The 13010-nt window shown below is 49.0% G+C and overlaps 1 protein-coding gene across 6 annotated transcripts in view; it reads right to left on the bottom strand.

Moving 5' to 3' along the window:
• The window catches only part of DOCK6 (dedicator of cytokinesis 6), a 1219180-nt gene that overhangs the window by 704998 nt on the left and 501172 nt on the right, over positions 1-13010 (bottom strand). For all 6 annotated transcript variants that reach the window (XM_069604231.1, XM_069604230.1, XM_069604232.1 and 3 more), the window contains exon 20: positions 12577-12808. In XM_069604231.1, the coding sequence (XP_069460332.1) occupies positions 12577-12808 (232 nt within the window). The remainder of the gene's footprint in view (positions 1-12576; positions 12809-13010) is intronic.

Below are 13010 nucleotides of genomic sequence, written 5' to 3'. Positions count from 1 at the left end.
GCCTACTGTGCCACCCAGTAGATGTTCAGGACAGGGACTCTGCTCTGCAAGGCACAGTTGGCAGCCACTGCTTTGGTAGAATGAGCTCTGAGACGCTCGCCCACATCCTTCCCATTCAGATCAGAGCATTCCGAGATGCAGAGACTGATCCACCTTGACAGGATCGTTTGGTCACAGTACTGCCAGCACGAGCACCAGCGTAACAAATGAAAAGCTGGTCATCTTTCCTGGCCTCACTCATCCAAGAGACATAGTACCCGAGGGACCAAACCATATCCAGCCAATGGAATCGCTTCTCTGCCTTGGAATGATGAGGAAGAGCACAAAATACAGGAAGATGGATGTTTGAGAGATGAAAATCCAATACTAAAAAAGAAGGTCTCATTCACAAAGTCGCCTTCTCTTTAGAGAAATGAAATAGGGAGGTTTATCAGATAACACCTAGAACTCATTCGCTCATCTCACGAAAGTGATGGCAACCAAGAAAATCACAGGAATGAAATGGCTCAAACTGAGCTCCCATAAGCAATGTCAAAACCAAACAAATACCATGCTGTAACTACCAACTGGTATGGCAGAAACTGGTTACACAAATGCTGCCCATGCTCAGTGGGGAGGCGAGTGTGCAGTGGGGGGCCCTCAGCAGGGCTTGCAGGGGAGCACTCACATTTTGTGTTATGCCACTGAGTGGGGATTGTGATCAGGCTGCTGATGTTCGGGTGGAGAACCGCCCCTTTGATTGGAAGAATAAGTCGACTCTCCTCAGAAGGCGCCAAGGAAGAGAGACGGAGATGTCCAGCAACTAAGGCTATAATTTCCTCCAGCCCCAGTCCGGAGTAATCAGGATAAACATGGTTCCGAACAGTCGCAATCTCCTGAGAGCCAGCAGAATGACAGGGATCAGTGGGAACGCATAAAGGAGGTTGAATGTATACTCTACCACCTGTACGTTCACCAGAGCAACCGGACTAGGACATTCCGTGGAGCAGAACAACTTGCACTTTCTGTTCACACTGGAAGCGAAGAGGTCCACTTGAGGAGCCCCCTAAAAGGCGATTATCTTCCTGGCAGAGGTCCCACTCGTGGGAGACCAAAGTCTGTCTGCTCAAGGCATCCAGTGGGACATTCTCTCTTCATGCCAGATGGGCTGGCGTCAGAGAGATGCCGTTCTCCAGAGCCCAGTACCACATTTGCATTACTTCTCTGCATAGAGGCAAGGGACATAAACACCACCTTGTTTGTTGAAGTATTTGTATTTGTATTTATTTTATTTATAACGCGCAGACCATCAGGCCCGGAGGCATCAGGGCACAATTTGTACAGGTTACAGATATGCATATATACAGACATAACATTACATAATTCACACAAAGACAGTAGGTGACTAAAGGAATCTATCTACATATAATACAGTGATGCCGGTGCCGCTAGGTAATAACAGAGGTCAGCAGGTCAGAGTATGTAAGACAGAGGCGCTGAGCAGGGATTAAAGCTGGTCAAAAAGCCAACATCTAGTATTGGCTTTGAAAGTGTTAAATGAGTCTTCAGCTCTGATTGTAGTAGTACATGGCTACTGTGTCATCCGTCAGGATCAGCAAAGTCTTGCTTTTCACAAAGGGTAGGAAGGCGACCAGAGCCAGCCTGATCGCCCTCAGCTCCAGGAAACTGATACGCTGAGGGAGACCACAGTCGCACACTGTTTGCAAATGTGAGTGTCCCAACCTGTCAGAGATGAGACCGTTACAACCATCACCTGGGGCCAGGGTTGATAAAATAATGCCCCTCAAGGCACGTTGCCTCTAACGGCCCACCACACAAGATCCTAAATCACCTGGTCCGAGACCTGTAGAAGGTCTGCATGTGACCCTAAAACTGCGACCATTGGCAACGGAGGAGCCACTGACGCAATCTCATGCGCTGCCTCGCCTCTGGGACCACTATGATGCAGGAGGTCACAAAGCCCAGGAGGCACAGAAAGGCAGAGGCCAAGACTTGTCATTTGGATTGGGGGACATTGACCATCCGAAAGATGTTAGCTACTCGGACCTTGGGCAGCAATGCCCTGCGCCAGCGAGTTTTCAAGACTGCTCCGAAAAATCAGAGGGACTGGGACAGAGACTTTTTGAAGTTCAGGGAAGAGCCCAAGCTGCGGAACAGAGAGCATGTGCACAGCAGGTGCTCCAACACTAGATCTCGGGAGTAACCTCAGACAAGCCAGTCATACAGGTAGGGAAAGACGAGAATGCCTTCCGCCCCTTCTGAGGCATGCCATCACCACTGATAGCAGCTTGATGAAAACCCTGGGAGCTGAAGAAAGATTGAACGGCAGACTTTGAACTGGTAGGGGTGTTGGCCCACTACGAACCAAAGGTTCTTCCTGTGCTTCCGACGGATGGGTGTTCAGATGGATTTCTCAAATCTTGCCTGATGGACAGATTTTAGGAAGCCACCCTATTTAAAATGAACAAGAGGTTAGCCAAAACCCAATCAAGGTATCGGAGGGGAGCATTAAAGGCTGTTCTCAGGAGAGTGTGGGTGAAGCACACAATAATTCAATTTGGACAGGTAAGTACAAAAATACTATATTTATTCTAGACCCAAAACACACATTAGGAAATTAAACAAGCAGGTGATAATATTGCACAATATTCAATTATAAACACATATACAGTCACCATAGGTTCTTATGAGTGCATTCAATAACGTATTCATCAAAAGAAGCCAGTGATGCAGTAGGATGGAACCAAGTCACAAGAAATGTGAGCCAACTTCAGAAGTTCAATCCCTATCAACATCAAGGACTTACGCCCAAAAGTCACAAAGCTTCTCCCCAGAAAATGTCTTAAGTAAGTACGGTTCTTGTGTTGGTGAATGTTCCAGAGAAGATGAGCAACAAAGTTACTGGTAGGTAAAATGATGTTTCTATCTCTCGGGTACAGCTTCTTTTCATCGCTTTCTGATCATCGCGTCTAAATGGAATTACCAAAGTTAATTCTAAAGTTTATTCTAAGGAGAACAGGGGGAGGAACAAATGCAATGCTTACTTACCCGCCTCCCCCACACTCCCCTGACTCCGATTTTCCCAGATGAATAGTGGGGTCGACTGCGACGGAGTTGTTGGAGGTAGGTAGCCCACTGGAATGCAGGCCAGTCCACCTGGTGGTCCAGGTATACTTCAGATGGGTGCATCCTCGAGAATGCATCAAGACTGGTTAGTCCCACCAGTTCAAAGGTTGAAGTACTGCCTGGACTCTGTGTATAGTCCAGAGATCTTCAGTCAGCCCACCAATGGTAAGGATCTGCACCATTCAAACAGCCAGCAGTGGTCCAATCAGGGACCAATGTTGGTTTCACTTATGTCCCATGCCCAGACTTTCAGGCACCATGGATGTGGAATGGAACCAGATAGTCCCCAACCCCTTCCTGGGCGACATGCACATGCGTGTGCGCGCACACACACACACACACACACACACCAATATCCCCAGGTAAGTGTATGAACTTTTATGAGATTTCCTGACCCGGGAAAGCAGGAAAAATGTCAAACAACAATATCGTCAAAGAACAAGCGAAAATCTCGTGGTGTGGCTATGTTAGGGCACTAGCCATGTTCAGTAGCCATAGAAAGTAAACATGAATGTGCACACGAGAAGTAACGCAAACATTGTAAAAATAGGTTTGCTGTCACCAGCTGGCCTTTAGGCAGCACATATAAAGATAACCAAAAATCCCAAGTGTAAAAGACTAGGGTGATACCAAAGTATCCCCACTGCACTGCATTGTAAGATGCTGTGCGCACTGTTAGAAAGGTTAAAAGACAAAGGAGAAACAGTTTCCCATTTACGATAGTCTGAAGGGCTGATCAGTTTTCCCTGTAACAAAAGGCTAGGTGAGTTAAGCTGAAGTGTTCACCCTGTAAAAAGTCAAGACAGCTTCAAGCACGAAAGCAAAAGGTTTGGGGGTCCATAAAACTATGAAGGGAAAGTTATCAAAAGAGAAATCTTTCCTAACAATCGGCACATAGAAGTAGGCATCCTGCAGGTCTAGTGAAACCAACCAGTATTGCAGATTGAGGGCTTGCAAGATCTAGGCTAGAGTAAACAGCGTGAATTTGTCCTTACGTAGGAACAGCCACCACAGATCCAATATTGAACGCAAACCCGTCCTTCATCGTTACCATAAAACAGATGGCATACCCATCCCAGCCTCTGTACCAACTCCACTGCGCTCTTTGAGAGAAGCTGATTGGCCACATCCACAAGGATGGGGTCCTGAGGCAAGGGGTTGGATGGAGGGCAATGGTCTGGGGGACGTTGCACGAAAGCGAGAAAGTAGCCCCGTTGGATGACTGAGGGTTGTTGCATGGTGGACCCAAAGAATCCCCCGTCACCTACGATGATTGGAACCTCTGGAGGGACTCATCAGCTTTAGCCCCAAACAAGTTAAATGAAACGGCATGTCAAAGAGGTTACCCTGGCGCAAACTCGGACGTCCTCATCCAGGAGTGATGTCTAACCACCGTACTTGTAGTCATGGATCTGCCGACACAATCAGCAGTGTCCAGTCCCGACTAAAATCTGAGGAGAGGCTTCCCAGCCATCAATGACCATTGACAGGAAGTCCTCCCACATCTCCCCCTCAGGAACGTGCTCAACCGCATTGGCCACAGTGGACCAGAGACCGAACAAGAACTTAGCCAGGGTGCAAGAGGCTTTAATTGCACAAAGGGCGAGGCTGCCCGACACAAAAACATGTTCCCCCCAGGCCTCCAAGCCTTTTACTTTCCCTATCAAGGTGGAGAGAAGGAAAGGTGGCTGACTAAGTTTGCAGCCTGTACCAATAAGTTCTCAGGGGAGAACTGAGTAGACAAAATACTTGATCTCCCTGTCAAGCACAGGTATAGAGGCGGGCATCTCTCACACATCTAGCACCGCAGACACAACTGCAACAATGAATGGTCACAGAGTCTCCCTTTTAGGGCCTTCGTCCAGGATGTCCATCAACTCAAAGTGAATTTGAGTGGGATCTGGGAGAATGTCCAGTTCAGGGGAGGTATCCTGGCCACTGGCCTTCTGGAGGTCCAAGGCAAGTCTTCACCTTCCTCATAGAACTCCTCTAGGAAGTCCTCTTCTTCCCTGGAGACCAAAGGCTCTAACCCAAAGGACACCTTGTCCCGCTCTTCGTGGTAGATTTCGTACATCTTCAACATGAAGGGTTTCAGAGGAAGAGGGGCAGACCATCGACATTGATGAAGTCAGAACCAGTGTCGAGATCTCCTTGCCCGAAGGCGGGGTCCGACAGCACTGGGGAACTTAGGGTCCAGACTCGAGCACATACTCAAGTCAAGTTGTGATCCTTTGTAGGTACCCTGCTGGTCCCCGAGGACGTGGTGCGACTCGTCGCCGTGGCCATCAGCGTTTTTGCCTGAACCAACAGTGAGGAGGACGAAGCCGTGGCGCTTAGTGAAAATGTCTAGCATCGTCAGCCGAAATTGTTCCCATTACTCTGTAGTGGAGGATTGGGTGGAAAGGGTACGTGAGCCGAGTGTCCCTGGCTGGCTGTCTCTTCTTTTTAAAAGATAACAAAGAACGCTGGTGCAAGAATCTGTTTGGGGAGCGGAGTTCTTGCAGTGCTTCTCCTTTTGTCCTTCTCCTTTTCCTTGCATGGGGGCAACTTCTCTTCCAAATGCTGATCCAGGCCCTGTGACCTCAAACGAGACTGGCCGGCTTCACCCCTTGCCTTGTGGACGTATGTGAAGATCTTCACCATCCATTCACGTAGGGCCTTCTCGTGCATGGACTGTCACCACTCACATGCCTGGATGTCATGCTACTCACCCAGGCAGCAGAAGCAGCTCTGATACCGACATCTGTCGGCCGCAATCCGTGCGTGGCTTGAAACACGAGGCCTTTGCAGGGTTGGGCATGGATTCGCAGAAATTCAAAAAGCTCAAAAGCGTGTTCCTGATAGTGAACAGAGTGTGCAGAAAAAAGTAAATGTCACAGGGCGTGGCACCTCAATATATACTATATATACTGGCCCCTGACATGTCCGGCACGGAACACGTAGACGCGTTGGACAGAGCTGACGCGGAGCCGCACAGCAACCCATGACGGCTGAAAGGTTTTTGAAGAACAGCTGTGCTGTGGATAAGATTTTCATGGAGGAAGAATCCATGGGAGAAAGGAATCCATTAGAACATAGTTTTAATGCTGTTGTGGGGGGAGTTCGGAACGATAAAGGTCTATGTATGAAGTTAAATCCTAGAGTGAAGCAAGGCCCTTTAACATCTGGCAAAGACAAGGACAGCTATGTTGTTACAAGACAGATTCTAGTCTCCTGGCCAATCCCATTCGTTTTTCCATTTTCATTGGAAATGGGGAATCCCAGCAGAGAGATTCCAGAACACTTTAGGTGAAGCTCCATGCGGAAAAAAAAGGCCAGTATTGACTGTACACCTCCCCGGAAGGGATATATTATTACGTGTGGTCAAGTGGGTTGTACAGCATGGGCTCTTGAGACTCGTCTACTAAAAGTGACCTCAAACCTGAGATGTGTTTAATGATTAAATCATGTCCAGGATGCAGTTACAAACATTGACCACAAGATGGCAGAAGAGATCTTTAAAGGGGGTTTTGAGACTTTTTTCAGAAGGCTAAACCAGTATTTGGTGAATAGGGTATTCACCAATTAAGTACAAAACTCTCTCAATGGTAGAATAGCAGGGAAGTCTGTCTTCACTGTTGGGAAGGGAATGGATTTACAAGGCACAGTTAGGACCATGCAAGCCTACACTACACGCATTATAGTTAAAATAGATATTATCATTATTGCATTGCAATATAAACAGTTCACTTAAGTACTACAGGTAAGTAGAGTTGGATTTTTGGGTTGGGATAGTTCACGATTATGAGCTCTGATGGATCGGTTCTGGGCACTGGACAGCTGCACAGCTCTACTGGACTGAAGAAAGGACCACCATTCTGGCGACAACCTTAGAGGACTCTCAGGACACGATACAGGCAGCGATCAGCAACAGGCACTCTGATAAAATGGCGACGGTCAACCCTCATGGTGGAAACATAGAAACCTGTCCTGCATGGCCCTCCTTCGCAGTGAAAACCGTCACCTTCACGGAGGTGCTTCTTGCTGCATAAGCAGAAGATCTGCAGAGTCCCAAGGCTCCACACGGGGGTAAGACCGATGAGGCAAGGTAGCCCAATGTGAAGCTGGTCAGCCCACAGGGTGGGTCTGTTGTGCTTCTGAAGGCATCCAAGGGCAGGGGTCAAGCAGTGCTCAAGACTGGTTGTGCCCACCGGTCCAGGGGCTGAAACGCTGATGAAGGCCTTCAGGAGATCAGCAAAGGAGCAGAGCTCCACCAGGGCAGTTGAAAGTGCCGAGGGCTGGCTTCCAATGCCGAGTTCTGACCCTTCAGCAGGGCGTTCCTCTTCGTAGCTGTCTCGGCTCCAACCACCATCATAAGAATGGCTGCAGAAGTCCCCCTCATCCACGTGGAGTCGCCCCAAAGCCCACCAATGAAAAGGATCCGCACCATTCAAACTGGCAGGAGATGCTCAATCCTGGAGAGCCTCGGGCCAACACATCTGCCCAGCAACAGACACACTTTGGCATAAATGTGGTCAGGGCCCAGACAGAGCCAGCCCCCACATCCGGTCACACTCACAGACCGCCACTTTGCCCCCAGGAGAGCCCCACAGCCCGGAGAGGGCAGGAAGAAGGCCAAAATCCAACATGGCCAACCCCAGAAAATCTCCCGGCATGGCCGTTTTAGAATATGTGGTACTCTAAATGGCATTTTGCAGTAAAATGCAAAAGTGCACGAGACAACATAAACAAAAATGGTAGCAAAGTATCCGCAGCCACCAGCCCATCCTGGACAAATCATGTTAGTAACCACCAAATTACAAATAACAAAGCTACAGGGACACACAGTGTCCCCATCACACACTTCACAGAAGGTAAAGTGTGCCGGGAATAGGAGAGAGAGAGAGAGACTTGGAGTTCTTCTGCACTGAAAGCCCTAGGGACAGATCAGTGCCTTCAAAACGGATGAGTTTAGCAAACTTAGTGAAAGAAAAAACGCCACTGACCTCCGCAAGTCCAACCAGTCTCAAAGCAATAGCATAACGTGTGGTGTCCCATTGAAGTCTATAGAGAGAAAACAGTAAAAAGGAAGTCTTTCCCAACACCCAGCCTAAACCAGGTATCACTTATTCAGCCTGCCCCTGTGGGATCAATATGCGAACTGCCACATGTGGAACACAACCAACCAAGGCCGAGGCGAGGGAGGCAGTGCTTATAAACAACAAAACAGTGTCCTTTGCCTTTTTAGTGGGTAACAGGTCTATCTCACAGTTAAAAAGTTGATGTCCAGTGTATAGTGTCACCACTGAAAAAATAAAACATTGCCACGGCCTGCTGCAAAAAATCCCTCGGCGGGGGGACTCACAAGTTAAAGGTGGTAAAAGGGTGACCCCATGGCACTTGTAGACATGGGGTCTCAGTAGAAGTCGTACTGACCACAAAATGAGGCCAAACATCCCAGAAAAGGAAGGAGAAAAGGCAAAACGTTTAGTGGGTCCCATAAAACCGGACAGAAGCACCCCCCCTCCCCAAAATAGAATTCTGTCCTAACAGCCCAAGTGCCTGTTTATTGCCCGTTGGGAAAGATGGTATTTTTGCTGCTTTCCCTCCAAAGACATATGGAACCCCCCACACCAACTGTCTGCTATAGTGCGAGTCCTGGTTTGACTTTTACTAGGTAGGTCAAGCACCTTTGCTTTACTTGCCTTGACTAGGTCATGTGTTGTGGGGGCACTGATCAGTCCCCATGGCTATCAGTAAAGCGGGACTCAGTCCTCCATAATAACATGCCTTGTGTTTAAGCTGCACGCATCACGTTACAGTGAGGTGAGGCAAGGGTGCTTTCTATCCCTTTTTCTCTTCCTTTTTGTATCAATTCTGTTACTTTCACAAGGTTTCCAACTGTGACAAGACCAGTACCCTGGGCCTTGTGAAGAGGGTAAGCCTTCTGCTAAGTAGTCCACAGCCAGTAGTGGTTCTGAGGGGGGAGGCATTTGGGGAGGACCCAACCCTTACACCTTTGCCCTGTGCCAGTTTGTGTCTCAGCATTGTCACCTAGGGAAGGGTCATTGGCCAATCAGGTGGCTGGAACAGCGGGCGAGAATATACGTTCTCTGCCTGCTGTGCCAGCCACCCAAGGCTCTTCTCTGGGTGTGGACATTAATTTTATATGTGAGGAGGCAACAGGGCGCATCTCCCTGTTGCCTCCCACCATCCCACCCCACAAACCAAACCTATTCCTCACCCCCTTACTCCCTTCACACTTACCTGCGGGACCGGAGCTTTCATCGCACCTCCCGCTCCAGCTGCCATAAAAAGGGAAAAGGGACTTAGTATCTTTTCCCTATTGTGGCTGCCATCTTTTTCTCATATTGTGTTCCCCCCCTGGGGAGAGTGGCTGCATCGGGAGACTCGGGAATGACAGCCACCCTCAACAAAGCATACCACTGGCCTCTAGCACCAGCAACCCCCAAGAACCTGCAGAAGAGCACGCCGACGCTGTGGGGCCTGTCTCACTAGGGTTCAGAACCGAAACTTAGCTGAACCCCATCCCGATCGCTGAAAGTGACCACTGCATCCGTGGCCACTGGAGTAAGTAAGCAGGCCCAGTAAATTAGCAAACCCTGGGTATGGTTTGTTAGGCAGAAACCTGTGCAGTTCCCTTAGGGAACACTGCAAAAGATTTAGGACTATAGGTGTTAGCAGTAAACCCACTTGGTAGCAGTCTGTACCACCCAGATTTACCTGGTAGCTGTGGCTGAGCAGTCAGACTTCCCTCAAGAAGAGTTAGGCAGTATGCAAAGTATACACAATAGGCACTCAGATACAATAATACAAACAAACACTGACCAGAGCTTTGGTATCAAAGTATATAATTATTTATTTAAAAAACACACTGTTTGAAATACTCCAGCACTCTTATTGTAAAATATTCTAAACACAGTTACTATTGTAATATATACACCCCTTATTCCTTATCAGATAAGTCTTCGTTAACACCACTTATTTTCATACAGAGGTGAGCGCTTAACTATAGATGGCACTCCAATAAGTTTATGAAAAAGGGAGGGAAAAAGACAGAATATGGAAAGGTACACCACTTAAGATTTAGGAACACTATTAGCAAGGCAGAAGAGCAAAAGTCACTGGTGAGCCAAAGTCCACAGGCTGGGCCACTCTTGGAGAGAGCAGAGCACAAATGCGCCCAAGATCACACAGTTACACTAGGCTTAGAAAGTCTTGCAGAGAGTTCGAAAAGGGTTTAGAGAGGCTCAGAAAAGTTTAGCCAGGGGGTCCCAGGCTAACCCAGGTTCGAAAACCGGGGGCTAAATCTACCCCGTACAGTCGGTGCCAAGGGAAGCCAGGCGGGACACGGTAGCTTAAGTGGGAAGGATCCTCCAGCGGTGGCAGTTGTTCCTGGCAGTGGTTGCAAGTCTCGTCGTCCTCCAGGGGAAGAGAAGGTCTCGACTTGGAGGAAAGATCAAGGTCGTTGCACTGCCAGGGAAGAAACCAGCCGCAGAGTTTTCCGGTTAAAGGTATTACCCTTTAATTCGCAGTCGTGGTAAAACATGGTATCCCGGATGCCGGGGTGCTTGGCACAGGCAAGGCGGCCACGAGATATGTCGGGAAGGCGAAAAGACGGTGAAACTGGTTATCCCAACAGTCAAAGGAAGAAGACTCTCCGGCGGGAGTTCTCCTCTGTCGTTGGGAAAAGTGGCGAGACGGTCCAGCAGGGCTCCACCGGTGGTGTCGTCGTGGCAGGTCGGCTCAGCTTCTCCCTCGTCGGATTCTTAGGTCCTGTGGCGACTTCTGAAGTTCCAGTCCCCAAAGCCCTGCTTTTATGCAGAAAACCCCCACTCGGCCTAGCTGTCACTCAAACATGCTAAGTGGTGAGCCGGCCGGCTCACCACTTGGGCCAATCAGGACGGAGTGCGACTTGAGTTGCCTAGGCAACTCAGTCCAGGGTGCCTAAATCCCCCTCCACCCCTCCTAAGTACCCCAGACAGAGTGGCACCACTTTGGAGGGTTTCTGTGGAGAAGCCCGCCAAAAAGTGGAACAAAGGGCTTGACTTGGGTTGGAGTCACAGAAGAGAACACAAATGCCATTTTAGAACCGAGTTTTGGCAAAAAATACCAACCGGAGAATTAATATTAATTAAATAAACCAGCGGTATGTTCGAGGCTATCGTAATTAAATAAATAAAGATGGTAGCCTCGAACAATGGGAAAATCCCATAGAGAAATATTCGCGGTTGAATATAAAAAGTAGTATACACTGCCACCAGCCAAAACTCGATCAGGGGGGACGGAGACGTGCCCCCTCGACTAACAGACCCAGGGGAAATTGAATTGCCCCAGCCAGTATGTCCACAATATTATGGTTTGTACTGGTTCTGTTCAGAATTTAAGACTAGTAAAGTCAATGGTGACTTTACATGACCTGGGAGACAGTAGTCAGTCCCAGGGTATGGAGTCTATACTGGGGGGTCACTAGGACACCCCTGTGTTACTGCACTGAGGGTGCTGTGTAAAACACATCACAAAAACACATGAAGCCCTAGGGGGTAAAAGACCCCATAGCCCATTAAACACATCTAGAGTCAAAGAAACACACTCAGATCATGCCCAAGAGTGAGGGTAAAAGAGTCTCACTCTTGGCAGGAGAAAAAAATAAACCCCAAAAATCCAGCAAAGCTGCTGGGGGACTCACTGAGTTAGGAAATTCAGCCTAAACAGAGAATTCTCCCCAACATGGTTCCTAGTAGAATCAGAGTAAAAGGGAATGATACAGCTGTCACCAGCCTACTCCGCCCATTACACTTTCTGGGTGAGAAAGCTCACCCAGCAACAGATGGGTATCACACCTGAAGAGTTGCAACTGCAGTGGGACTTCGTCTCTCTGGCAGCAACAAGAAAGCCTAAAACCCAAAGGGATAGCAAAAGGTTTTGGGGGCTACTCAAGTTACCAAAATGAATGGTGGCCTGCCACTACTTATGTTTAGTTGAACGCCTGCACGCTTCACTCATGCGCAAAGAGCCGGTGCAGCACCAGTACAGTATCTGTGCAAGCTTCACTCACAGATAACAAGTCAAACATTGGCAGCAGCAGCTTAAGCTTCCTAAACACATCCACGCACAGGCAACAACAGAGTGCAAACCTCCCCCATGAGGAAGACAATTACAGCAGAGTGGGCAGCACAGGTCTGTGCCTCCCTGAAGCAATACGTACGGATGGAATAAGCTTTCCCCATGTCATGGCCGACGCGTATACCCGGCCTCTTCGGGGACCACCTGTCCTGACAGAGAGCAGCATCAGCGGTTAGCCCCTCTACTGGCAGCACACACGGATGCAGACACCAGCTCATTGGAAGATGCAGGGCAGGCGTGTCCAGTCACTGCTTGAAACTAGACGCGAGATCCTAATGATCTGCTGAACATACGTGCACGGACAGCCATTCCCAGAGGACTCACCAATCTGCCCACTGATGACCGGGGGTCGGACGATGAGCAGGATGAGCTTGTTGAGCAGCTGGTGGAGGAAAGCCACCAGCGGCCCCAGGCGGGCCAGGCGCAGGTTGGCGATGCTGGACTTGAGCTCGGCCTCCACGTTGTTCTCGCCAATGATGACGTCCTTGAGCCGGAAAGGGAAGGAGTAGTCCTCGAGCACCTGCGCCAGTGTGAAGAACTTGTCTAGATGCGGGTCCTGGCAGAGGGAGGAAAGAGAAGAGGTCACACACATGCGAGAATGGGGCTAGCAGCAACACCGCTGATCTCAATGGAGAAGACTGGCTTTAGGGTGCACACATGTGCTTGTGCTGCCCCTGTCGTCTTGATTTACGTCCCTCAAAACATGAAAAGAGTTCATCACACTACTTCTAGGTGCACAGAATAGGGGCACACAAATG

Source organism: Ambystoma mexicanum, chromosome 3q (assembly GCF_040938575.1).
Source record: "Ambystoma mexicanum isolate Mex_15411 chromosome 3q, UKY_AmexF1_1, whole genome shotgun sequence".
NCBI lineage: Eukaryota > Metazoa > Chordata > Amphibia > Caudata > Ambystomatidae > Ambystoma > Ambystoma mexicanum.
Note: the sequence above shows the minus strand (reverse complement) of the source record. Positions and strands in the feature narration are given on the sequence as shown.